The 25,930-nt window shown below is 62.0% G+C and overlaps 2 protein-coding genes across 2 annotated transcripts; both read right to left on the bottom strand.

Moving 5' to 3' along the window:
- Positions 1–1,703: 1,703 nt before the first annotated feature.
- On the bottom strand, positions 1,704–14,666 carry ADISSP (adipose secreted signaling protein). Its single transcript, XM_082482114.1, has 6 exons — positions 14,632–14,666; positions 12,565–12,674; positions 9,383–9,525; positions 6,647–6,785; positions 2,847–2,969; positions 1,704–1,840 (listed from the first exon to the last, which is right to left on the bottom strand). Exons 2-6 carry the CDS (start codon positions 12,581–12,583, stop codon positions 1,740–1,742), a joined length of 525 nt encoding a protein of 174 aa, XP_082338240.1. The 5' UTR covers positions 12,584–12,674; positions 14,632–14,666; the 3' UTR covers positions 1,704–1,739.
- Positions 14,667–16,581: 1,915 nt separating this feature from the next.
- On the bottom strand, positions 16,582–20,550 carry SPEF1 (sperm flagellar 1; the record flags this gene model as incomplete). The annotated part of the gene is made up of 6 exons (XM_082482885.1): positions 16,582–16,788; positions 17,992–18,103; positions 18,698–18,759; positions 19,864–19,999; positions 20,177–20,288; positions 20,442–20,550. 6 exons carry the CDS (start codon positions 20,548–20,550, stop codon positions 16,681–16,683), a joined length of 639 nt encoding a protein of 212 aa, XP_082339011.1. The 3' UTR covers positions 16,582–16,680.
- Between the last annotated feature and the right edge of the window lie 5,380 nt (positions 20,551–25,930).

Genomic DNA, 25,930 nt, shown 5'->3' with positions numbered 1-25,930 from the left:
CTGTGTGGGAAGGGATGGGGACCCTGAGAACCTCCCAACTGCTCCAGACCCCCACCAGCACCCGCTTTGGGCTCGAGCCTCGTGGGACTCCCATGGGTGTGAGGAGATGGGCAGAGGAACAAGCGGGTCACTGCCCTGGCTGAGCTGCAAGGCTACCACCAGACCCTGCTGCAACCATGCTGGTGGCCCCCCTTCTCATGGGACACCCCAAAGATGGTCCCCATGTGCTGCCAGACAGCACTGACCCAGGGCCCACATCTCCCACAAAAATGGGTTGGGGTCTGACTGTCAGAAAAGGTGACTGCACTCCCGGCATCACTCAGCGGGACAGGGGCAGCGCTGCTCAGCCAAGTGGGGGCCAGGGGGCTCAGGCTGCCCCACAAGTACAGCCAGCAATGGAGCCTGCAGCACCATCAGCTCCCAAAAATACCAATGCACATGCATTCTGTAAACCCACATTTCTATTTTGTACATATATTGCACGTCGCCCTCGCAGCTGGCATCCCCCGAGCAGCAGAGCTTGACACGGCCAGCGCCACCCAGCGAGGACAGGGACAGTGGCACAGAAGGAGGAGGACAGCAGCCCACCCTCACCCTCCCCTGGACCCCTTTTAACTTGAGGTCGGGTCAGTCTGCAGCACGAAGCCACTCACCCAAAGGGTCCAGCTGGGCTTATCCGTGTCCACAGGGACAGTCTGACACAGCCCCCCGACACCCCGGGGTGCACAAATAAATGGACATGACCCCTCCCCTCCCTCCATGCCAGCCCCAGGAATCTGAAATAGCACAGGGCTGCAGGGCATGGCTGGCTTAGTACCCCCCGGGGTGTCCCCTGTCCCCCCAGGGTGTCCCTGTCTGCCCGGTGGTGTCCAGTCTGCCCTCCCCCCCTCTGTGGGTTTTCATCAGGTTGCAGCCACCAGCTCCAGTGCTCCCAGGGGGGTTTAATAGGGGTGAACTGAGCTCCAGCCCTCACTCAGCTGAAGTTTATTATTTACCTCTAGATTTTTGTACCTAAAAAAACCCACACATACACACAGACGTGTATATATATCTATATATTTTATATATATATATATATAGGCACATAAAGCCTCCTGTTGCTTTCAAAACTGAGCCACTTCTCCTGGTCCTTATACCATGTCTTGCCAGGGAAAAAAGAAAGAAAAATTAAAAAAAGGAAAAATGGAAGGATGCTAAGGCAATGGCTGCAACATGAGGTGGATGGGCACTGCCACAGGGACACTGGCATTAGCCCCGGAGCCACCAGGTATCCTGCTTCCCAGCCTCCCTCCCACTGCTGGATCATGCCCTGGCCCATGGCCCAGCTCCGCTCCATATCCCAGGAGGCAAAATTTCACCCCGGGGTGACCTCAGCTGGAGCTCCGCCATCCCCAAATGCCACCTCTCCTGGTAAGGACAGGGGAGAAAAGCGAGGGGAAAGCAGCAGCAGCTGGAGGCAGCAGGCAGGATCCCTCCCTGAGGCTCTGGGCAGAGATGCTCCAGCATTTGGGGAGCCCTCCCGCTGCGCTTTGGGGACCCCTCGACCTCACAGCAGGAGGGGGGGCATGCTGCTGTGGCGATGGCAGCTGGGGAGGGGGGAAGCAGCAGCTCACCCCCAGCTCTGTGGTGGCCACAGAGCTGCAGCCCTGGAGGGGGGGGGGGGTTGGGGGGTTCTTGTGTTTTAAATTTGAGTTTCGTCCTTGGGAGCCACGCGGGCAGCAGTGGAGGGCCAGGAGGGGCTAGTCAAAGCCATGCCAGTCGCTCTGCTCTGAGTCGTACTCCAACTCTGCGCCGATGCAGCGCACCCCGTCCAGGAGCATTGGCGTGCCATGGTGCCGGTCTGCAGGAAAAGGAGGGGACAGTGGGGACAAGGGCAGAGCCGGGGTACAGTCATGTATGGCCTCAGGCTGGCCCAGGGGACTCACTTCACCTTTCTGAGAGCCCTTTTGGGGAGTCTCACAGGTGCTTTGTCCTCTCACCCATGGTCCTCACACAAGGCATGCCAGCAGCCAGGGGCACTGGGAGATGCAGGGATGCTGCACCCTGTCCCCAGGTCACTGCTGTGGCCGCTGGCCTCAGGGTCCTGCTCAGGGACCACACTCAGCCCCCGGCGTGTCATGGCTCGGGTGCTGCAGTGCATGGGGCACTGGGGGCTGGGCTGGGACACGGGCTGGGGACACCACGGAGGGAACCACCAGCCCCGCGGACCCCAGGATCGGTTGTGTGGAAAATGCCAGTGAAAGCAGGCACCGTGTCACACGAAGCTGAGCTACGAAATGCTGCTCTAATTAACAAACCCAAATTAGGCAGCAAGGTAGGGGAGGGGGGTGGGAAATTAAAATTAAAGACTGCTGTGCTGCCTAACAAGCAGCGGTGGTTGGAGGAGAGGGGGACTCCAAGTGGTCTTGGCCACAGCCCCTGGGCTGGGTTTGAGGTGAGGACGGGGGGTCAGGGGGCGCGCTCGACCCACCCGCTGCAGCCCCGCTCCATGCACCCCTTCACCGGGGATGCCCCGCAGCCTCATCCCCCGGGCTGGGGATTTTCGGGGTGAAAGTCATCCTGTTCAGACAATTTCTTAGAAGTGTCCACCAGGTGGGGAACGTCTGCAGCGGCTGGGCCGGGAGAGCTGGAGGGAGGTGGGCTGGGGAAGGAGGGAGGGTGGCGCAGGGGATGCAGGGGATGCAGGGAGCATCCCTGGCTCCCCAGGCACAGGCACAGCAGAAAGCAGCCATGTCTGCGAGCGCTCCCTGTTACCGGCTGTGCCGGGGAGGAATCACTGCTCCAAAACCCAAGGAACTGCACGAGACCCCCTGCACCGCTGCCCACCAGCGCAGGCAGACCCTTACCCATGACACGGGCTTGTACCACCACCTTGATACAGGCGCCTTCACCAGCCTCGCTGGTCAGGACCATCTCCTCCTTCAGCACCCCCTCCTTGTGCGCCGTGTACTCGCACTTCACGCTGTAGCCTGGGGACAGAGACACCCTGGGAGCTGGGCTCTGGTGCGAGAGCTGCCTGCACCTTTCCTACCCCGCCCCGGGAGCCCCTCCTCACCGCAGGCATCCAGAGAGCAGCAGAGCCTGGGACATAGCGGGTTTAGTCCCATCCCCACCACCAAGGGAGCACAAGTCTTGGTGGGCTCCCTCCCCACCCCGTGCCTCAGTTTCCCCACCCATGAGGCAGACAAGGATACTGAGCCATGGTGAAGTGCATAAAGCTCCACAGAGACGCAGTCGAGGTGTCTGGGAGCCGCTGCTTTTCCCAGCACCAGGCTGAGGGCACTGTTGTGACAGTGCTGAGCTGATGGCACCTGAGACCCGCTTGTCCCCATCACCCTGCCCCAGGCCACCGGGGGTTTGCACAGCTCCACAGGGAGGGAGCCAGGGGAGCAGGACACCAGCACACAGCTCCTCTGTGCCCCCAGCCACAGCTGAAGGGGGTCTCACCTCCCACCCAACCCAAACCCCGACCCTCCACCCTACCCCAACCCTCCAGCCCCACGCACGGCCCCAGCACACAGTCCCCCACAGACACAGCAAACAGTGCTGCCTGCACCCTGCCCTAGCCAGGCAAACACCATGATCTACCACCAGCCGGGCACACCCGTGCCAAAATTGCCATGTCTTCCTCCTTGCAGAGCAAAGGGGACATGGAAAATACCCCTTGGAGCCCCCAGCTCAGTGGGGGTGAAAGCTGGCCCCAGCCCTATGACACACCCCCCCCCCCCAGCGCAGGGACAGAGCTGGCAGGGCCGAAGGAGGCAGTTGCTTTTGATCCAGAGGCAAAAAGCTCAATGTAAAAAAAATAACAGAGAGGCGGAAGATTAAACCATGCTGGCCTTTCAGCTGCAGAAAGGCACTACTCAAACCCAGGGTGGGAGGCCACAAGCTTGCTGTAAGCACAGGTCCAGGCAGCCCCCGCAGAGCTCAAAGGGAGGCACCCCGACATGGCTGGCACAGGGGGATGCTGCAACAGCATGAAAAAAGAAATAAAAATGCGCTGAGCATCATCCAGGCTCCAGAGCACATGCAGCAGTCGGCTCCATGACCTTAGCCCCAGGGCTCGGGAACACCAGCCGCACACAGGGAACACAGTGGGATGGAGGAGAGGAAACCATCTACAGGCACCATGAATCGCCCCTGACTGCTTCTCCAAGTCCCCAACCTGGTGTGGGGCTCAGCCCCCAGTGAAGGGCTGAGGAGCCAAAGGGGAGCAGAGTCAGAAGCCAGAGGACAGTTCAGGGCAGGGAAGTGCTTTCTCTGCTCAGATGAGGCAGCTCCACCTTTAACAGAGATGAAAGGTTGTACCTGGAAGCAGGAGGGAAAAGAGGTGGCAAAACCTCCTCCCATCTTGGCAAAACCTCTTCCTTCCAGGCGCCGGGGGGCCCCCTTATCTCCAGACCACGCTCACCCGGGACTGCTTTGTCTCTGTGTCTGTGCCAGATCACAGCGCCGCTCACCAGCCCCGCCGCGGCTGTCACCACAGCCAGGAGCCAGGCACCGCACTCTGCCCAGGCTGGGCAGCCCTGGGGCCGCCGGCAGCACAGAAACAGGATTTGGCCCATGGCTGGGCAAACCTGGCAAGCTCCATCCCAGCCCACAGCTGAGGATGCAGGAAGCAGAGCCTCACAGGGAGCCCCAGCTGTCACCAGGACCCTGAGGACCTGGGGGACAAACGCCACTGAATCACTGTGAGGCACCAGACTCCTCCAGGTCCCACTGGAGCTGCTTGGAGTCCCTAAAGGACTCCTTTCCCCAAAGCCTTGGGAGTCCTGGCCATGAGCCTGTGCTGGGCGTGCCAGCCTGAGGTGGGAAGCTTCAAGCAAACAAAGCTTAAGTGCTTTGCTGGGCCGGGGCCAGCAGCAGCGCGGGAAGAGCCGCAGCCCAGCCCTGCCAGCCACAGTCCCGCTCCTGGACCCTCAGCTGCCGGGAGGCGGCACAGGGAGAGATGGTGAGCTGCAGCCCCAGGGAGCCGGAGGGGACAGGGATGGGGGAAGGAGCATCCACTGGCTGCTTGTCAACCAGAGCTGCTTGCACAGGACCAGCCGAGGTGCCCCAAGGCACTTTGCAGCCCGCTGTGTCCTTGGGGTGGGTGCTGTGTCCCCAGGACAGCTGCCACCAAGCCCAGGGTGATGCTCGGCTGTTCCAGTCACCGCACTGGGGCCACCGTGCACAGCCTTGCTCCCTTCTCCCATCAACGTGCTGGTGGCAAACTGACTCCAGACCAGAGCCAGGCTGGTGCATGAGCCTGGTGCCTCTTGGAGCAAGCCCTGTCCCTGTCCTTGTCCCTGTTCCCACTGGCCTGTGGGCTCTGCTCCACAAACCCGTGGCCACTCTTCACCTCCCAGACTGATCTGAACCCACAAGACACAGCAGCTGATTGATGAACATTTGAGATAAAAGAGCATTTAACCTCCCAATTGCAGATGATAAATTATGGAGAGACGCGGGTCCGCAGGGCACGGAGCAACAGCCACGGGCTGGGTGCGGGATGTGACTGAAACTGCACTGCCAGCGGAGACCGAACAGGACCAAGGGCTGGGGGAGCAAGAAGGGGATGGGGAAGGATATGGAGGAAGGAGTGGGCAGAGCAGCCAGCAGGACCCCCAGCCCTGCAGCCACGCTGCTGAGGGCTGCCACGTGCCCAGCCCCCAGCATGGGCTCGGATGGGGCTGAGATGCCGCAGACACAGAACAAAGCAAAGGCCAGGTAGTTCCTCTGCACAGACCCACATCAAGTGCTCAAATTTCAGGACGTTATTCTCCTTTCCTCTATGACAAGAGAATTAGCAAGAAGCCTGGAGACAGACGGAGAGGCGACCCCCCCGCAGCTCCAGCGTCTTCTTTAGGCAGACCCTCGGCACAGGCAAAGAACAGACAGAGCAAGTGCTAAAAATATCAGCACGTCTGGACTCTGTTCAGCAGGTTCCTGGATTAAAATGCCACAAAAGCCGCTCTCCAAGCGCACGGGTCGGGGTCGGGCACCTCCCAGGAGGCGCAGTGGAAACACGGATTCCTTCTCAATGGGGTAAAGCTCTCCAATGCAGCACTGCAGGGATGAGCGCCGAGATGTGGCCCCAGCAGAGGTACAGTCAGGACCAAATACCCCTCTCAATGCTAGGAGCTGCAGTGGGACATGTCCCCCCAAAGCCTTGCAGGACAGGGGCAGCCCCATCAGCCTGCCACTGCCCCGGTGCTCAGGGGAAGGACAAGGCTTGGGATTTGGAAAGCGCTTTGGAGGACACTCGTCCATCAAGTTCCCCCAAGGTGGGAAACACCCTGGCAATAAAAGACATCCTCGCAGGCTTCTGGGAAGCTCTGGGCTCCCCAAGCGAGAGGAATCACCCCCCATGACTGGCAAGGGCTCAACCCAGATGACCACCAGTGCTCCCAGGACCAGGGAGCTGCCAGCTGCCTCCCACCCCATGGGAGTGCTTGGTTCATGCTCCCCACAGGACCCCAGCATTATCCAGATACCCCTGCCACCCCCACGGGCACTTAGGGGTACATCTGGGCCTGGCAGCCCCCCCCGGCCCAGTCAGTGCCCCCCTTGCTGCTCACCCCTCACCAGCCACATCAAAGCAAGGGCAGGATCTGGGACAGCAGCTGCCAGAGGGGACAAAGGGAGGACAAAAGGGGGACCTTACCTTCTGGTAGGGTGGTGACACTGATGACTCGGAGGTTGAGGTTGGGGAGAGGCACAGCACAGACGTCCTTCCCCAGCCTCTGCACCTGGGGCAGGAGGAACGTTATCTCATACTTGTGGAGGATCTTCAGGAATCCCACCTGCAAGGAGGGGGAGACAGCAGAGCTCACACCACGCCTCCTCAGGCAGGCAAGGGGCTGTGGCAGGAGGTGGTCCCACACTGCCATCATCCCATCCCATCCCATCGTGTCTCCTTCCGCATCCCACTCTGGGCACAGGGACCCACAAGGCACTGGCCACCCAAGAGCCCACAGGAAAGTGGGTGGCAGCAGCTGTGGGGGAGCTGTTTCCTAAATAAATGGGAAAATGTAACACACACGTATAGTTTGGCTGCACAAAGCAAGCAGCAAGAATACCCAGTTCTGGGGCAAAGCCCCAGGAACAACCACCCTTCAGTGTCATGGGAGCACAGACCAATTTTCCCAGCTGCTGTTTCTGGTCTGTAAGAGCCAAGATGTTTCCAAGAGCACGCCTTCAAACCTCATTTATCCACTGCCACGATGAAAACCAGAGCCCTTTTCAGAGCCAGCCGCCTCCAGAGTGAGGTCCATCTCCATCGAGCAAAAACCATTTTGGGAAGGGAACGGCAGGCTCCCCACCTGCTGCAAAGCTCTGGACGTGCCTGCAAACTCTCCCTGCGACAGAGCCTAGAGCACAGCCAGGATCCGGCCCGGCCAAGAGGACGATCCCCTCCCGGGGACGTAGGGCACCCCATGCTCCCCAACTGCCACAGACCCTGCCAGCAGCAGCGAGCAAGCTCTGCCACAGGCACATCTCAGCCAGGCACCCTCGGTCTTCCATGCACACATGCGCAGCCTGCTTCAAGCTGCACCTCAAACGCCATATAAATACATACATAATACAGACACATGCACATATACATATCTATCTATACACACACAGATATAAAATGCATGCCATATGCTTGCACATTCCTGGCCACGAGCAGCTCCAAGGCATCATGGCAACACAAAAACAACAATGCGTGGCTTTGGGGATTTTAAGACCATGGAAAGACATTCAGTGACCAGCCCTAAAGAACCTTTTCTCCATAGGGGAGAGGATGAGGGTCTCCTCCTGCCTCTGAAAAGCATGGTACGGCTCAGTGTACACCCTAAACCTGTCCAGAAGGAAGAGCTGCGCGGTTAAACACAGCCCTGGCGCAGACCCACAGGGCACCAACACGCTGAGCCAGGCCAGTCCCACTCTGCCATCAGGGCTGGCAGTGCCCAGGGCAGCAGGGAGCTGCCCCCGCTTCCCCGGAGAGGCACGTGCAGTGCTGGGGCACCCGCGGCACGCTGCACAGCACGGGTGGGAAAAATAATAACAACCACCCACAGATTGGCAATTGCTAAGCAATTCACTGCCGTTTTTAGGGCAATAACCCATCATCCGCCCAATACAAATAACTGACTCAGAGCTGAAAGGGAGTTTCAGATTGCTCTGCTGCATGCAAAGCTGAAGCAACCCCGGAGCAACCCCGATGCTCTCCGAGGGGTTTATTCCTTGGGAGAAAAGGGCCTCCAAAGGAGAGGATGGGGCGGAGGGACCAGCTTCGCACCAGGTGAAGCAGCCACAATAAAGCTGCTCTAGGCAGAGGACTGACAACCTGCACCTCCGAATCACTGCCAAGTTGCCCATCTCACACCCAGACCCCGCTGCCACCAAAGCTCATGGCACGCCAACACCATAGCCTCTGCTCCCGGCACTCAGCCCTGCTGCGTGGGATGAGGAGCCGTGGGATGGGACAGGCAGCACGTGCTCGGGTCTGCAAACCTGCCAGGATGAAATACAAGGTGTCATTAAAGACAGCTTGCTGTCCCCACTGCCATTACGGGCCCCCTCCGTGGCTTGGGAGCCACTGTCATACCTGAAGGCACGCTAACACCCTCTCACGGCCACAGACACATGGCTGGGGGGGAAGTGAGGAGAAGCCATGGCACTGCTGGTGTGCAGAGAGAGACACAGCTCAGCCTCGTCCCCCCCAAACAGGCGCAGAGGAAACAGTTCCACATCCCCCCCTGCCCCAGGTGCAGCATGGCCAGCAGGTCCCCCCAGCCTGCTCTGCCAGGACTGGGCTCTGCTGCTTGTGACCCCATCAGACCCTGATTTCCAGAGGGAGCCTGCATCCCACCCCAGCCTGCCGGATGTGACCCGACAGCCAGGCAGCAGCAACACAGGCCAGGAACCCTCCCCAGCCAGCAACCCCAGCTGGCCCCAAACCCACCCCGGTCACTAGCAGAGGCTGGAAGCAGCTGCAGGAATCGGGTGCTAAATGGGTGAATCCAGAGCAAAACAACCACGTTTATACCTGTGCCCTCAGGAGCATTACAGACGCCCGTGGGGAAGGACTCGGGTTCTCAGGGTGCTCCCAGCCCCCCCCGGGTAGGCCAGGGAGCTAGCAGGGCCAGAAACACATGCAAATCTGAGAATTATAATGGAGATGGAGCAACGTCCAGAGGGGCAGCAATGGAAAGCTCCCTGGAGCAGGCAGAGCTGCAGGCAGCAGAAACCATGGGCAGCAGGAGCCCCACAGCTCAGGGGGCTACAATGGGCAGCACTGGGGGATCCACCCGCCCCACAGGGCCCCCAGGACAGACCCATCCCTGCTGCCAGGTGCGGGGACAGGCCAGAGTGGCACTGGTACCCCCCTCATCCCCCAGGTCCCAGCTCCCACCTTGACAAGGAAGCTGCCATCCTTCTCCCGTGTCACCATCACCACCGAGTCGTGGAGCTTCTCGTCAAAGTGCACATGGCCATGGGCCCCCTCGGTGGGCTGGCTGGGGGCAAAGCGCACACCCCCACCCTTTGCCTTGCTGCCTGCATGGGGAAGAGAAGACAGAGCCCAGGCATCACTCTCTGCCCACCTGGGACGCACCCCCTTCATCCCCAGCTCTGTGTCCCCCCACAGACCCCGGGGATAGACAGAGGCTGGAGCATGGAGGGGCCTTCCCAGTTTCTGCCCCTCTCATTTCAGAAACACCCTGTGCCATGGGCAGGGGAGGGGGTACATGGCCACTGTGACCAGTGGCCACAGAAAGCTCACCCTCTGAGTAGGGGGGAGCACATGGACCAGCTGACGCCTAGAGGCTGCGAGGGTCCCATCCGTTCCTCATGCTCAGTAGCATTTGCTCACTCCCGTGATTTTCTCAGGACAGAGAAGTAGGACAAGCAGAGACACGGACTGTGCCAGGAAGAGGGCACAGGGGGGACAAGGACAGGGGTGAAGGACAGCTTCCCCGGAGACGGGCTCCCACCCATCCCAGGGTGCTGGGCAGGGCTCTCTGGGGCTGCAAAGCTGGCCAGCATGTTGGGAAGCAAACCCCACAGTGCTCTGGGGAAACCCAAAAATGCAATGGCCCTGAGAGGACAGGCACCTGCCTGGGGACACAGAGGTCTCCAAAGCCAGCAGGAACCTGCCCTTTTGCTTGCACCTTTGCAATACGTTCTCTGAGAGCATCCAAGACAAAACAGCTTCCCCTCTTCATCCTCCTCCACCCCAGGAAACCCCCTGGTCCGGCTGCCGATCGCATCCATCTGGCAGCAGCCGGGAGCAGATTGCCGCCTCCTTAAAGAAAAGGTTCTTTGTGCCTCGGCGGGCTGGAAACGCCAGAGATTTAATAACTCGGCATTGTTGAGCCGGAACAGCTCGGCAGAAATCCCTTCCCCGCACGCAGGAGAAAACAAGAGACTCAGGCGCTTGCAGAGTGATGCGGCTGCACGTGGCTGCGGTGGGGAAGGGGACACAGATGGGACCCTCCCCACCAAAATGCAGGCAGCCCCCAGCCCCCCGTGATGGGGCAGAGCCACCCTCTGCCCCACAGAGCCTTTATGGGTGCCACAGGGCAGGATGAGCCCACAGACCCATGTGGATCCCATAAGCTGGCTGTGAGCTGCCGCTAACAGGCAAGGTCCCAGCCTGTTATTGCTGCTGGGCATCCTGATGCCAGCACCAAGCTCGAAGGACCCAAGCCCCAATGCCTGCCAGGAGACGAGCAGGGAAAATCCCAAATATGTGTCTTCATCACGCGGTGCTTGGAGGCAGCGCAGCCAATGCCCAGCACGGAGCCCGGGAAGTCTGGTGGCCCCCAGGGATGAGTGTCTCTGGAGGGCACCCAGCCACTGTCCACCCAGGCAGCCACAGTGCTCGGCTAGCCCCCCCGGCACAGTGTGTCTGAAGACCCTCAGGAGAGAGGGAGGTCAGAGAAAGGCAAAGGTGGCAGCAGGGCACCACGGGCAGCTGTCCCAGGAACTGTCTGTCCCGGGAACCGGGTCACCTGCCAGCATGCACCCCAGTGACCTTGAGAGGCTGCACCACACAGTGCCCTGTCCTGGCTCAGGAGGAGCTGACAGAGGTCCTCACCCTGGTGGAAGGGGACAGCCCCGGGTAGAGGCTGGACAGGTGACAGTGGCACCTCTGCAGCCCCACGCACATGGGGCAAGGTGGAAGGGGTAAGGGCACCCACCCACGCAGGACTGGCCATGAGTCAGCCAGCGTGGAAATCTCATTAGGGGTGAAATGCAATTTTGCATCCTGCAAACATCCAGCAGTGAAGGGACGCACAGGCAGAGGTATAGGCAGAGGCTCCAGCAGGCAGAGGCTGGGCACAAAATCACCCAGAGCTGGTGTGTTTTATCTTAAGTCCCCAAGTCACAGTCATGGCAGGAGCACCACTGGGACTTGCCGGACCTGACACGGTCAGCATGAAGCAGCCACTCTGGTGCTGCGCTCCCTAGGCACTGGGGCGGGGGAGGGGGGGGGTGGGAGGTGTTGGGGGTCCAGCCCACACCTTTCACAGAGGGGGGACCACCTGCCTCGCACGTGTCAACAGCAATCACAAGCAGATGCCACCTTCAGAGTCATCACATCCCCCCCAAAATTAGGGTGCCCAGGCCCCAGCTCCCCCAGGGAGGCAGGGCTGGGTACCGGGAAGCACAGGGGGCTCAAGTTTCCCCCCGCATGCTGCTCCCCACAGAGACCCCCAGCCTCTCTCCTCCACGCTGCCAGGAACAAGGCAGCCCAGAGCAGGGAACCTGCCTATCCTTTGGCATCACCACCGAGGGATTGCTCGCCTGGCCCTCATCCTGCCAGGAAACTGGAGGAGGCTTCACCACCAGCGGGAGCAAATCCCCCAGGATGGAGCCGTCTGGTGGCCCCGCTTGCCGGCAGCGGGGAAGGAGCTGCGGAGGCCAGAGCCGTGACTGGGTGCACAAAGGGAGAAGAAATCACGCCTAGCAGCAGCACAAAGAGCCTATTCGGTCTTTGTCTTGAAGCGGTGGAGAGTCGGGCACTGACGCCGCAGGGCATCTCGCACCAGTGGCCTTTTGGGGTCCCCTCCCAGCACCAACAAAGCACCCAGCTCCCTGAGCCCAGCACTGCCAGAGACTTTCAGGGAGGCATCCGGGGTCCAGGACAGGCCAGGAGCACCCCAGGAGCACCCAATACCCATCACTTCCCACAGCAGCCCTGCCTGGGGTAGGGGGTGCGGGGGGTTGTGTCGATCATTGGAGGGGAAATAGTAGCTGAGTGATGCCGGCAGCACCCCACTGGAGCCCCCAGCCTGCCACAAGGCCCCTCAGTGGGCGCTTGCTTGTAACTTGCAGCAGAAAAACAACAGTAACGCCACCCCCGGTCCCCTACAGCCTCTGACCTGCTCAGCTGCTCCCCAGGCACGGAGCAGGCAGCTCCAGACAGCCCTTGCATCCCTGGCTGCAGGCAGAGGGACCACCAGCAGGGCCGTGGGTAGAGGGGCTTCACTGGGAAGGAGCATCAAACTTGGAGACTGGCCCCGGGCTGGAGCAAGCAGCCCGGGAGGGGGTGAGGTGCAGGCAGGCAGGCGGGGGATGCCAGGGACTCACCCTTGCTAGCCGTAGCCATGTGTCCCCGCAGCGGTCGTCCTTGCGCGAAACTTCAAAGGCATGGGCAGGAGGCCATCCTCTGGCGCTGCCACCGCTCCTGAGCGTCGGAGCTGGGGAGGGAATGGGCAGGGTTAGGCAGGGGCAGGCAGAGCCGGGTAAGGCAGCTGCTGCCCCAGCCGGGTCCTGGGGCCAGCCGAGTGCTGCGGACGCAACGGCACCGCACGGCTGCGACTCCAACACTGCTCCAGCACAGACCTGCCGGGGAGGAGCCTGCCGGCAGCTCGGGGGCGTCAGGCAGCCCAGCTTTGGGCAGCAGCAGGCAGCACGCCAGGGCCTGTGCTCAGTTCTACCCCGATCACGCAAGGAGCAGCGCAGTGGTAGGACAGGCAGCCCCTCTGCCCGCTCCACCATGACCCCACGGCGTGACCCAGGCAGCCCCGGCTCCTGCTCCGCCGGCCCTCAGGGATGCAGCCAGCCCCTGCCTGGGAAAGGGAGGATTCGCACCCCAGCACAGCAGCCAGGACACAACCATCGCATCTCCCAGCCATCAGCGGTGAGCAGAGAGCACCCCGTGCCTCAGTTTCCCCATTTCCCCCCCCGCAAGTGCTTTGGCAGCCACCACACAGAGCCCCGAGCTGGGGAAGCCTTGCAGGCTTCCCCTCCAAATCCTTTTCCCTGGGCCTGCCAGCACAGCTCACATGGGAATAGCCACTCTCTCCAGCCCCCCCAGGGCTGCACTCCCCTGGCAGCCTGACAGGATAATGGGGGGCCCCCACCAGCACCCCCAGCCCCAGTGCGGGCACTGTCCCTGCACCAAGGCAGGAAGAGCCACTGGGACAGGCTGGAGGCAACGAGACTCACACCCCCCATCTGGGGGTTCAGGATCCAACACCCCAAAGATCCCTTTGATGGAAGCTAAGGCTAAAACCTCCTCCCTGTGGTCACCCAGCCCCAATTCCCCTCAGGAGACCACAGGAGCCCAAACGGGGGCTGGTAACATTACCAGCCACCCGAGGAATCCAGCAGTAGGAGGCAGGTGCATGAAACAGCCCTGTCAGCAGCCCGGCTTGCCGAGCACAAGGAAATTAATGGAAAAAGCATCAACAGCGTCAGCCCTGGGGGAAAATATAATTTAAAAAAGCAGAGTGGAAAGGGCAGGGAGCCTCTTCAGCAACTGGGGGGATCAGATGGGTGGCAGACCCTCGCCATGGCCCCCATGCCGCTGCTGCCTAAAGACAAGATGATCCAGCCTGGAAAAGAGCCAGGAGGTAAAAGCTCAGGATTTGGGGATGCCTCAAGAGATGTGCCGGGGGCACAAAAACTGTTCACGGGCAGCACAGGGTGGGAGGAGACACTGGACAGGACACGGCTCCACAGGAGCGGGGAGAGGCATGGGACAAGCAGCCCGGAGCAAGGGCAAAGTATGTGACCGGCAGTGGGGAACTTGGGGGTCAGGGTGAGCACCACAACTGGGCTCACAGTGGGGGCAAACACAAGGCCTACAGGCTCCACATGCCCTTGAGAGGGTCAAGGAGCCCCCAGCTGCAGCCCCGGTGTAGCGGGCACCCCATGAACCCACCGACAGCCCCACGCTGTCGCCCCCTCCCCAGCACCCAGGACAGTGGCTCCCCAGCACCCCGAGGCTGGGGGTGAGCGGCAGTAAGGAGGCGGCGGCGCTGACGCACGCCTCCCCACCTGAGCCGCGCCGGGTGGCCCCAATCTGCCTCCGCCATCACCCGCGTGGCCCCGGTCCCCGTCACGCGTGGGTGTGAGTATCCCCCACACACCCTCCGTGTTTCCACACCCCGCCGACTCAGCCGCGGAGGTGCAAGAGGGGACAAGGGGATGTACGCCCGGCCTCGGTGTTCTCCTCTGCGCAATGAGCCAGCGGAACGGCCCGGGTGAGCATCCTGCCCCAGCCCACCGGGTCCAGGAGACCAGAGACCTCACCGAGGTGGTTATACCGGGAGGGGAAAATGCGGGGAGGGGGCCCCGCCGCCCCGGAGATCCCCCTCTCCTCCCTCCCCGGCCCCGATCCTCTGATCCCTCGCTCACTCACTCACTTACCCCGGCTGGTGCGCCGCGGACCCCGCCGCGCTCCCCGCTTCCCACTACCGGGACACGCCCCCCCGCCCCATTGGCCCCGACACACCCTCCGCCGTTCCCATTGGTCCGCTCCCTCGGCGGTCACGCCTCTCCGTCACGCCCATCGTCGGCGGCTCCGGCGGCGCCGCTTCCCGAGCGGCCCCCCGGGGTAGGGTCGTCTCCAAGGGGCGGGACTGTAGCTAGGGGGCGTGGCGAAAGGCTGGGTCAGCCAATAAAGGGCGGGCGCGCACGACTGCGGGGCGCCACGTGTGGGCGGTGGGGTGCGCAGCGCCGCGCAGGAGAGCGGGGCGGGGCGGGGCGGGGCGGGGAGAGGAGAGGGGGGCAGCCGCCTGGTTCCCCATCCCCGGGCGATGCGGTTGCCGTGGCAACCTGTCGTTTCCTGACAAATTTTTGCTGCTCGGACCCCAATCTCCGAGTCCCGCCGAGTTGTGGCCACGGGGGACGCTGGAGGGAGGCCGGGCACCGAGCTGGGGCCTGGGCACGGTGGCTGGGCAGGGCTGGCTCATCCCATCCCATCCCACCCCACCCCACCCCATCTCCTGGAGACAACCCTGAGGTAGGGGACAGACAGCGCCTGTCATGCCTAGCCTAGCCCGGCTGAGCTTACAGGCTCTGGTTGTCCCCGTCCGAGCCTGCGTGTCCCCCTGCGCCGGTGGGAAGGAGCACGGGGAAGGGTCACGTCTCCCCAAGGGGACAGCGAGGAACCGGCAGGGATGGAGGGAACCGGCTGTCAGGGGCGTCCAGGGTGGGAAAGGCAGCTGGGACACGTCCCTGCCAGGAAAACACCACCGGTTCCCTTCCAAAGAGCACGTCCACCCGCCTGGGAACGATGCAGGGGGACACAAGAGCCACCCCCGTGGGGGAGCGGGGTCAGGGCTTGCCCAGCCCCCATGAGCAGGCAGGGATGGATCTCGCAGGCAGAGCCATGGGGAGAGGGGACACAGCACAGCCCCGGGGCTCAGCCAACACACACACTCCTGTCTCATCCTGCAGCCCCCCAGCAGCCCTGGCTTCGGCCACAGCCTCCAGATGCCAGAACGCTTAAAACGGCAGGGCCTCGTTCCCAGGAAGCTGCCGGAGCCCCAGCTGTGTCCTCGCCTCCGGCACGCACGACACTGCGCACAGCTCAGCCCCCACGGGAAGGGACACGCAGAGCCCGGCTCACCCCTCCACCAGGACACACTGCACACCCACGCCTTGGAAAAAACAACTGGTTTTCACCCTAAAAAAGCCATAGGTAACCACAGTGCAGTGAAGGTCTTGTCCGGAGCCACCCCCAGGCATCTCCCCACCACCAGGGTCAGGGGACCGGCAGGAGATGAGCAGAGGAGCAGGGGGTGCCAGCGGGTACCCCCACCCCACAGCTGGGTTGCCCACGTGGTCAGTGTGTGGCAGTGCCATGCCAAGCTCCGGAGCTGCTGCCCAGCCACACCACAAGCAGGTCAGCGTGCTGAGGCACAGATTTTCTCAGAGATTACAAAAACAAACAGCTTTGGGTAAGGGATTAAATCCCAGCCTCTACCAGTGCACGTCTCCCCGGCCTGGGGAAGCCGAGTGGCATCCCCACACTGCCCACCACCCTCTGATGCTGGACCAGCTGGGAAATAAATACCACCTGACTGGGGCAGGCAGGACCCCCACAGCGGCTCAGCCTTGCAGGGAGATCTCTGAGCAATGACACGGCTTTTTAATTACCAATGTGCAAGGCAAAGAAAGGAGGAACCACTGCCATCGGCAGGCGCTGGCTGGAGGGCTGAGTGGTGCCCACGCCATAGCGATGCCACTGCCACGCTGCCCGCTGGCGGGCATGAGGGGGGGGACCCAGAGGTGCACACGGGGTCCCTGCTTATGCATCTGCGTTTTCCACCTGTGGCTTTTGTCCTTGAGAGTCCACCCTGGGAACTGGGGCAACTTGGAGGCACCAGGATGGCTCTTCCAGCTCAGCAGGAGCTCCCATGGGTGGGAGAGGTGGGGCAGGTGGCGGGGGGGCAGCCCTGGCTGAGGGTCCGCTCACCGCTGCTGGCACTGGGCTTCCTGCAGGCGCCGGCTGAGGTCATCTATCCGCACGTTCTTGAGGTGCAGCAGCTGCTCCAGTCTCCCTACCTTCAGCTGCAGAATCTGAGCAGAGACACCAACACCCCCTCAGTTTGGTTTTGGGGGGCAAGAGGCACATCCATCCACCCCAGACAGGCTCCGCAGGGGGCCAGGGCCTGTCTGACAGCCAGTAGTGAGGATAGGGGGCACGGGGGGAACAGGGAACTCAGGGCCAGGCTGATGTGGCTGCTGGAGTCACTCAGTGGCATCATCCATCTTTAACCACAGGGGAAACTGAGGCGGATGCGCACCAGTGCCAGATTTGGGGTCCCTATTCCTGCTCCCACAATCCACATCAAGCAAACACTCTCCCAAAACGTGGCCCAGGAGCCCCAGCTCCCCACCAGGACCTGGTGACAACTCTTCGCATCTGAGATGCCCCACAGCATTCCTTCCCCTCTTTCAAAATTTTACATCTTAGGAGACATTTTCCAGCAGAAAAGCCCCAGTCTTAGGCAAGACAGAGCCACCGCCCTACCTTGGTGATTAATGAAGCTCTGTTTCAAAAATCACCCACTGCTCAAGTTTGAACAAGGGATGTCCAGAGCCTGGTCTGCAGCCCCGGGACAGTACAGAGGCCACGGCAAGCTGTGTGCAGAGGGTCTGTGCAGCTGCAACACCCATTCTGCATCACCCTCGTTACTGTGGGCTGGAAGGATTGACCAGAAAGGATGAGACGATCGGGAACATTTGGGAATCATGGATTGACGTGACTGACGTGGGTGTGTGCCACAGAGATTGAGGGCACGGCCAGGCGGGAAAGACTGAAAGAGAAAGCTGTTCACCCTGGGAGCAGATCTGAAGGGAGAGGCTTTACAAGGGCTTTTACCCGATAAATGTCAGCAAAACACATTCTGTTGTGGAAGGAGATAAGGGCTACAGGAACTGAACCACGTCTCCGGACCACGCTGAGCTATCGCTGCCTAGTTTGACCAGACCTTTGTCCTTTAAACCCAGCACGGTACCCCGGAGCCCAGCACTGACCTGGAGCAGCCAGAGGAACACCCAAGCCAGCTGGACACAGCAAAGCCACCACCAGGCTTGCCCATGCTTGAGAGTGCCACCAGCGCCAGGTACAGAGACAGCAGCAGCTCAGGAGGTTGACAGCACCGAGCAAACACCTCTTTGGGCTGTTGCATCGCAGGATGGTTGGAGAGGGAAAGGGAGTCTGTCCCTCAGTGCTGCCGCGGGGTCAGCACTTGGCTGGGGTGACAGGGGTGGGCTCACCTGGATGGTCTCCTGCGCCAGGAGCAGGGCTTGCTCCCTCTCTGCCAGCTGGAGGCGGAAAGCAGCGTCCCCTGGGGGAGCCTGGGTGCAGCCATGGTGGCTCTTCATCATCCTAGACCAGGAAAGGAAACACCAGGACAATAACTGACCCCTCCTGAAGCGTTGCTGACAGCCCATGGAGCTGTACAGGCCTTGGGGCTCATGCACATGCCCAGCTCCTCCATGTCCTGCCCCACACACCACTGCCCCTGCGGCACACAGCTCCCCTGAACCCTGCAGGGACCCCCAGAGCCTCATCCCTCAAGAAGTCCCCTCAAGAAGTCCCCAGGAGGAGCACATCACCAGCACCCAGTATACGCCTGCAGTGTCCCTGCACAGCACCAGCAGACCTTACCCTGCTGCCCTGGGAGATTCCTGGGCATAGCCTCCTCCCACACCGCCCTTTGCCTTTGAGTAGCCTGCAAAAAACAGCAGTTAGTGCATGATTTCCCCAAACAGCCTTGCCCACCCGCTCCTGTCCCATGGACACCCCCTTCCAGCAGTGTCTCCCCTATACCCCCAGGGCTGGCTCATTATTTGGTTGCCCCAGCACGAGGCAGGGCTGTGCATGCCCCCCCTCCAGGGACCAGAAAGGTCACAGTTTGGGGTTTGAACCCAGGGAGCCCATATCACAGCCAGGATGGGACCCTCCTTCCCGACATGCCATACACTGGCCCTACCTGTCTCCAGGTAGCTGACCTCTTCCAGCGCTGCCCGTTCACATGGCTCCTGCATGGAGAGGAAGGAAAACACCAGTCACACCTGAGCACAAGCCAAGGATCTCCCCATGGGTGACCCCACAAACAGCTCCTGTGCAGGGAGAGGGCCTGGCTGGGCCCCAGTGTCGGGAGAAGGGGGGACAGGGTACCCCAGCCTGCCTGTCTGCTCATGCCACCCCTCTCTGAGTGTTGCTGGGGCTCAAGGCTCTGGGGAGCGCCAGGGTGAGGAGTTTGCTCCCACAGCAGTGGAAGAGGCCAGTTCAGAGCAGGGAGCTCCCAGAGTGGCTAGTGCTGACTGCTTGGGTGTTACAGCCTGAAGATCTGGGATCCATCTGCCTGAATTCCTGCCTGCTTCACAGCTACAAGCCTTCCCATAGCAAATTCCTCCTCTGACCTGAGCACCAGTCGCTGGCAGAGACAGCCCAACCTGACCCAACTCTGCAGGTTCATTATCCTCCTCTCACACCACAAGGACTGGGACAGGGCAGAAGAGGAGGCAGCTGCTGCTGCCAGCCCCATCCTGGAGCTGTGCGCTCAGCACACACTGCCATGCCCCACACAACGCCTGACACCCTCCCTGCTCCTCTTCAGAGGCTTCACACGAGTGGGGAGTGCAGCGAGGAGGGCGGGGTGATGGGTGGTGGGGAAGGAATGTGATAGTGTCCCCTCTCCTTCCTCCTCGGCTCACAGCGGCTCCTCCAGGGCTGTCCAGGCCAAGTCAAGGCTGTGGAGTGAGCGGGGCCGCAGCGCTTCCCACAACAGCGCACGGCTGCCATCTGTGGCTGCTGAGCGAAGCCGGTCCTGCCACCTGCACTGCTCCCCAGTGGTGTGCTCCTCTGCCTCTGAGCTGCACTTCCCCATGGAGCTGCAGATGGGGAGATGGCAGTGGGATCCTCATGATGGGGAGATGGAGGTGTTCAGAGGGATAGTGATGCCCACAAAGATGCCTGTAGCACAGTCTGGTCCTGCTCTTATTATACTGACCTCTCTGTGGAGTGGCTACTCACCCTCATTGCTCTCCAGCCCCTTAGCCATAGCATCTACAAGCAGGATGTGGCAGGTGAGCTGCCCCTTTCCCCCAAGCCCCACTGACCTGGCCTGGGCCAGGCACCACCTTGCTCTGCTTCTGCTTCTCCTCGATCTTCTGCCGCAGCAGGAGAAGCACCTGCTCCACCATGCCCGGCCGGCACTGCACAACCTGCCGGATCGCATCTTCTGGGATGGAGAAATTCAGCTTACTCAGCACTTTCCTAAAAGAGGAACCAAACGAGCATCCAAGAGGGCAGGGATGCAGGCACCCCCTGCCTGTAGCACCCTCAGCCAGGTCCCAGCTGGCCTGGTCACCAGCCAGGACAAGCGGGGACACTCTGCAGGGCAGCACAGTGCTCCCAGTGAGGGGGGAGCAGGGTTGCCGCCCAACCCAGTACCTGTTGAGATGGCCCCAGTTGGCAAGTTTCTGCGGCGTGGAGCTGGCGGGCACATAGCTGTGCAGCTGCACCATGGCGGGGAAGAAGAACTTCACCACCTCTGCCGCCAGCACTGGGGAGGAGAGGAGGAGAGGGGCTGGGGGCGGCGGGCACCCCGGGACCTCCTCCCCGGGGCCCGCAAGGCCCGGCAGTCACCCCGGCCTAGGCCCATCCCCAGGCCCGAACCCCCAACCCAGACCCGTCCCGCTGGGCCCCCCCGTCCCACCCCCGTCGCTGAAGTCTCGGGCGATGTTCCTGCGTGGCCGGGAGAGCGGCACGGTGTCCAGCCAGCGGTAGAGGGCCCGCAGCTCGCCCTCCGCCCCTCCGCCCGCCATGCGGCGTCCCACCACCCCCGGGCCGCGCCGCGTCCCGCCGCCATGGCAACGGCACCGCCCCCCCCCCCCGCGGGGCATGCTGGGAGCGCGCGGCCGTCGCCAGGCAACGGGCGTCCCGGCGGGGCGGGGGGGGCCGGGGGGGAACGGGGGGGCTCTGAGCAATGGGGGGTCTGGGCAAGGAGGGGGGGGCTGAGTGATGGGGAGAGGTCTGGGGGTGTAGTACCAGGTTGAGGGAGCCTGTGAGCAATGGGGTGTCCAGGACCACGGCGGGGGGAGGCCTGAGCAACAGGGAGGCCCTGGGGATGCTGAGACCACAGCAAGGGGGTCCATGAGCAAGGGCGAGGGGTCGGGGCGGTGGCAGGACCAGGACCAGGTCAAAGGGGGCCACAAGCAGTGGGGGAGGCTGGGGGGGCACTGGCACCCACCAGCAAGGAGGACCACAAACATGGGGGCGGTCACTGCTCTGGGAAGGCGCAGGGGGGAGGATCCCAAGATGGTCCCATGCTGGACCCCAATGTGGTGGGTGGCCCCATCTGCCAGTCCTCCCAGGCTTAAGATCAGCTTGAGGTGTTGCTCCTGGCAATGGGCACCCCGAGCCTGTGTCCAAGGCCTGCCATCCCCTCCTGGGGACAACCGCTGAGGGGCACTTTGCAGGGGTGGACACCATAGCAGGGATGGACATCTTAGCTGGGACAGACGTAGAATCAGAGTCATAGAATATCTCAAGTTGGGAGAGACCCATAAAGATCATCAAGTCCAACTCCCTGCTCCTCGTAGGACTACCTAAAACTAAACCATATGACTAAGAGTGTCATCCAGATGCTCCTTGAATGGTGACAGGCTTGGTGCTGTGACCCCTTCCCTGGGGAGCCTGTTCCAGGGACCAGCCACCCACTCAGTGAAGAACCTTTTCCTAACATCTTATCTGGGACAGACACCATAGCTGGGATGCACACTGTAGCTGGGATGGACGCTGTAGCTGTGAAGGACACCTTAGCTGGGACAGACACCATAGCTGGGATGCACACTGTAGCTGGGATGGACGCTGTAGCTGTGAAGGACACCTTAGCTGGGACAGACACCATAGCTAGGATGGACCCTTCCCTGGGATAGACAGCCTCCCTGGGATGGGCACCATGGCTAGGATGGACCCCTCCTTGGAATCAACGCCATAGCTGGGACTGACATCTGCAACAGACATCTCAGCTAGGATAGGCATCATAGCTGGGACTGACATCTTAGTGGAGAAGGAGATCTTAGCTGGATCAGACATCTTAGCTGGGATGGACACTAAAGGTGCAATGGACACTTTAGTTGGGATGAACATCTCAGCTGGGATGGAAACTTCTCTGGGATGGACATCTTAGCTGGGACAGACACTTTGCCCAAATACCATCTGCACAGCCATCTTTCCCCGGCGTAGTAGAACCAGCCATGTTTGTGGCTGAAACCCGAAACACTGAAACCACAGTCACCCTGGTGCTAGTGCACAAGTCTGGCTCCCTCCCGGGATGGTGCATGGCTCCAGGCTCCCAGACACAGTTCCTGGTAGCCGGGCTGTGGCCTCCCACCTGACGAAGCCGGGCAGAGGAGCTGGCTGGAAGCATGCCACACAAACCAAGCCGGGAGGTGCAAGGTCCGTGCCGTGGCTCAGGCACCCCATGGGGCAGCTCCACCGCCCGGGCACACGGGTAGGAATGGGCAGATTACGGTGCTGTGAGCAGCGATACCGAGGCCGAGTGAGACACTGGGGGCACCGATAAGTCCCATCCGTGGCTCGGTCCCCAGTGAGGTGGGACAGGGACAGCGTGGGGACAGCTCCCACTAATGGGGTGGTTTATCTGCCACTGCCGCCTGCTTGGTCCCTGCTGCTCCCTTGCCATGTCAGGGCCCAGCCCCAGGAGCTCTGGCTCTGCTGCAGAGGATGCATGCCTCAGTTTCCCCCCACCACCCCTCTTATGGCCACAGCAGCTGTGAAAGGGGAGGGAAAGAGGTTTCATTCCTGGTTTGGTTCTCACTGAAGATGGAAGTGGCCTGAAAGGGTTTATTTTTGGCCAAACCAGAACGAAATTCAGTGTGTTGAACCAGAACCCCCCCTCTCCGTGGCAGGGCAGGGTTCATCGCAGCAGCCACCATCCCCAGGCCCTGAGATGCAGGAGTGGGCGGCAGCCGCAGCCTCCTCTGGGTGCGCAGAGCGGAAAGCAACAAAACAGGAAGGGGGGGGGACGGAGACGCCCCTTTGCCCCCCCCAGCTTCCTCCCCACCACCGCCAAGGATGCTTCAGGGTGGGGAGGTTTTGTTCCAGGAGCCCCCGGATCCTCCGACCGACCGCAGCTTCCGAAACTGCAGCCTCACCCAGAGCCTCCACCATGGCTGTGGGTCCCGGCTGTGCCAGCAAAGTCACATCCAGTGTCACCACCACCAGCCCCTTGGCATCTTGCTGCCACCATCCCCTTCCTCCTCCTAACTCTGCTCCTCTAGCTCACCAGTGTCTGAAGCCTTTAAAATCTCTCAAATCCTGTATTTTGGTGCTGAGGTGGGTGGGTGACCCCCCCCCACTCACTGCTTGCACCATTGTTCAGCTGCAATCCCCACCCAGAGCTGCCACATTTCCAAGCTGGGGCTGGTGGCTTTGCAATGCCCATGGGGACACCGGCCACGTCAGCGTGCATGCTGCCCATGAGCTGCCACACAGGACCCCAGGGACCACAGGATGCTCCATCCCTCAACCACAGGGCACCAGCAGGGAGGAAAGCAGAGGCTGGTACCCTCCTCCTGCATCCCCTGCCATCATGCCATGCCACGCCACGCATGGGGCTGCAGCCAACCCTGCCCAACAAATCCCCCCAGGGCCAGCACCGAGGACCCGGCACTGATATGAGGCTCCTGCTTCCCGCTTCCCTGCATCATCCTATCCCCGGTGCCAGCACCAAGAGCACTGGGGTCCTGCCACAACTGTCCCACACGGCAGGGAGGGCCCCCTGCGAATAACCAGCCGCAGCTATAAAGAATTTGGAAAAAAACAGCTGGATGGGCACACTTTGCCATGAAATACTTTTGGGGCAGAAAACAGGTTTTCTGTGCCCAGGCAAAAGCTCTTGTGGAAGGTGTTGGCATTTTTGGTGCATATTCCTGCCCAGAACACCCAGGTTGGGAGGGAAACCAAAGGGAAAGGGGATGCTGTGAGAGTGTTTCCTGAAGGGGGGGGGGCTCGTACCCCAAGTGGGGCAGTCTGGGCTGGGTGAGGGGCTTGGGGAGGTGGTGGGACACCCACAGCTGCCTGGTGGGGTGGGACGCCACGTGGCTGTGGGGCAGTGGGGTCCAACCCCCCGACCCAGCCCTGCAGCTGCCAACAGCCCCCCACCCCATCCTTGTTAATTAGAGTAATCTTTATGGCAGCTCTTGCTGTGTGGCCATTAAAGCGAGCCAGCCTCCTGCAGCCCCTAAAGCCCCTCCTGCACTGCGCCTGGGCTCCAGCCCTGATCCCCTGCACCGGGGCAGGCAGCGGCACCCTGGGGAGGTGGGGGGATCTGGGGGGGTCTGGGGGACCACCTCTGCATCCCACCACGGAGAGGAGTGAATGGAGCTTGTGTGGGTCCTGCTGCAGGCAAGGGGCTCTGCTACCCCCGGGAAGCCCTGGTCCTCCTCTCCTGTTTGCAGCCCTACTCCCCAAAACCCCCTGTTTGGGGGTGGGGCAGGGGGAGACCTGAGCATGTGGCTCCTTCCCCAACAGTGCAACCGCCTGCAGAGCCCCGTGAGCCTCCTCCCGTTGCACCATGGCCGGGCTTGCCGGAGACCCCCCTTCCCCTCTGCGAGGCCCCCAGGGCGGGCTCGGGGTGGCCACCGGAGCTGGGACGCCCCCTTACCCCCGGCCCCCAGCCCACCTCGGGTGGCTGGAAGCAATTAAAGCCTTTGGTGGCCAGGGAGGACATTCCACAGCCGCCCAGTTCAGGGGCCAGGGACACCCACGGGGCCGCCTGTCCTCCTTCTTGGGGCACCCCAGGGTGCTGCAGCCCTGCTCCCCATACCCCAGGGACCCCCAGCTCACGGTGGCAACGGTCCCCATCCCCGCGGCTGTGCTGGGATGTGCTGGGACATGCCTGGTGTCCCTGAGGGGGGGATGCGGGACCCCTATGCCCTGTGCTTGCTCCAGGGGAGCAGGATCTGGCCACTACGGGGGTGTCATGGCAGCTGGCGGGGTCGAACCCCCCCAACTGTCCCCTCACCTGCCCCTGTCCCGGCTGGGGAGGGGTCTCCACCCCGGCCACCCCCTCTTTTCTTTTCCCCTCTGAAAAGAAAGAATGGGGCTGGGGACAATGGATGACAGGCCGGGACGGCCACCCAGGCCGCAGCCGCCCAGCGCATTCCTGCCCGGCTTTCCATTAGAAAGCCCCCAGCTGGGCTGGAGACTCCCTCCCTGGGCAGGGGCCTGGGAGGTCCATGCCCAGAGGGTACTGGGCTGGGGGACAGAGCAGCAGGTTTGGGTTTCAGGCCCAGTGACACGTGGTGGCACATGGCACGTGGCTTTGGCATCAGCGGGTGTTTAAGCCGGCAGGAGCCGGGGGGCATGCAGCCGGGATCCCAGGGGGACAGTGGGGCGAGGGGCAGCCGTGCGGGGCAGCCGTGCGGGGCAGCAGCACCCCCGGTACCCACAGCCTGGGGAGCGCTCTGCATGGGAAGGGGTATTTTGACTCCCCGGCTTTTTCCCTAGGGCTGGGGGGGGTGGGGAGCAGTGTGTCCCCCTTCCCTTCCCAACATGGGGCTGACCCCCAGTGTGACCCCCAACTTCCACTGGGGCTGAGCCCAGTGCCTCCCAGCACCCACTCCAGGCCCTGGGGCTGGCACATGGCTGGGGGCTGGGGGAAGTCAAGCACTGGGACCCCCCAGGGCTGCACCATCACCCACGGACACCCCCATCTGCATCTGCCCTTGCACACCCAATGCTCACCCCCCCCCCCAGCTGTGCGCCCCAGCATGCAGCCCCTACCCCCCACCCCCAAACCAGACCCAGCAATGCATCTCTCCACGTCCCCTACCAGTCATGGTGCCCCCTCATGCCCCCCCCAGCCACACAGCCCTCCATGTCCCCACAAGCCATGTCCCCCCTACCATGCATCCATCCACCCCCCCCACTCCAGCCATGCAGCCCTCCATGTTCCCCCCCCCCCAAGTCATGCAGCCCTCTGTGTCCCCCCCAGCCTTGTCCCCTTCCCTGTCCCATCAACCATACACCTTCCAGCCACGCACCCCTCCATGTCCCCCAGCCATGTCCCTCTGCCCCCCCATGCCCCCACCTCCCGTGCCCCCCCCGGCTGTACCTCCCCCATGTACCACACTGGCCATGCCCCCCACACCCCCATCCCGCCGTGTCCTGTCCCCA

Source organism: Vanellus vanellus (genome assembly GCF_965231255.1).
Source record: "Vanellus vanellus genome assembly, chromosome: 4".
Lineage (NCBI taxonomy): Eukaryota > Metazoa > Chordata > Aves > Charadriiformes > Charadriidae > Vanellus > Vanellus vanellus.
This window is presented reverse-complemented; position numbering and strand designations above follow the sequence as displayed.

Coding starts and splice junctions, on each gene's coding strand:
- ADISSP (XM_082482114.1), bottom strand. Junction 2,970..6,646: donor TGTCACCACCCTACCAGAAG/GTAAGGTCCCCC, acceptor CTCTGTCCCCAG/GCTACAGCGTGAAGTGCGAG. Junction 1,841..2,846: donor GGTACAAGCCCGTGTCATGG/GTAAGGGTCTGC, acceptor CTTTTCCTGCAG/ACCGGCACCATGGCACGCCA.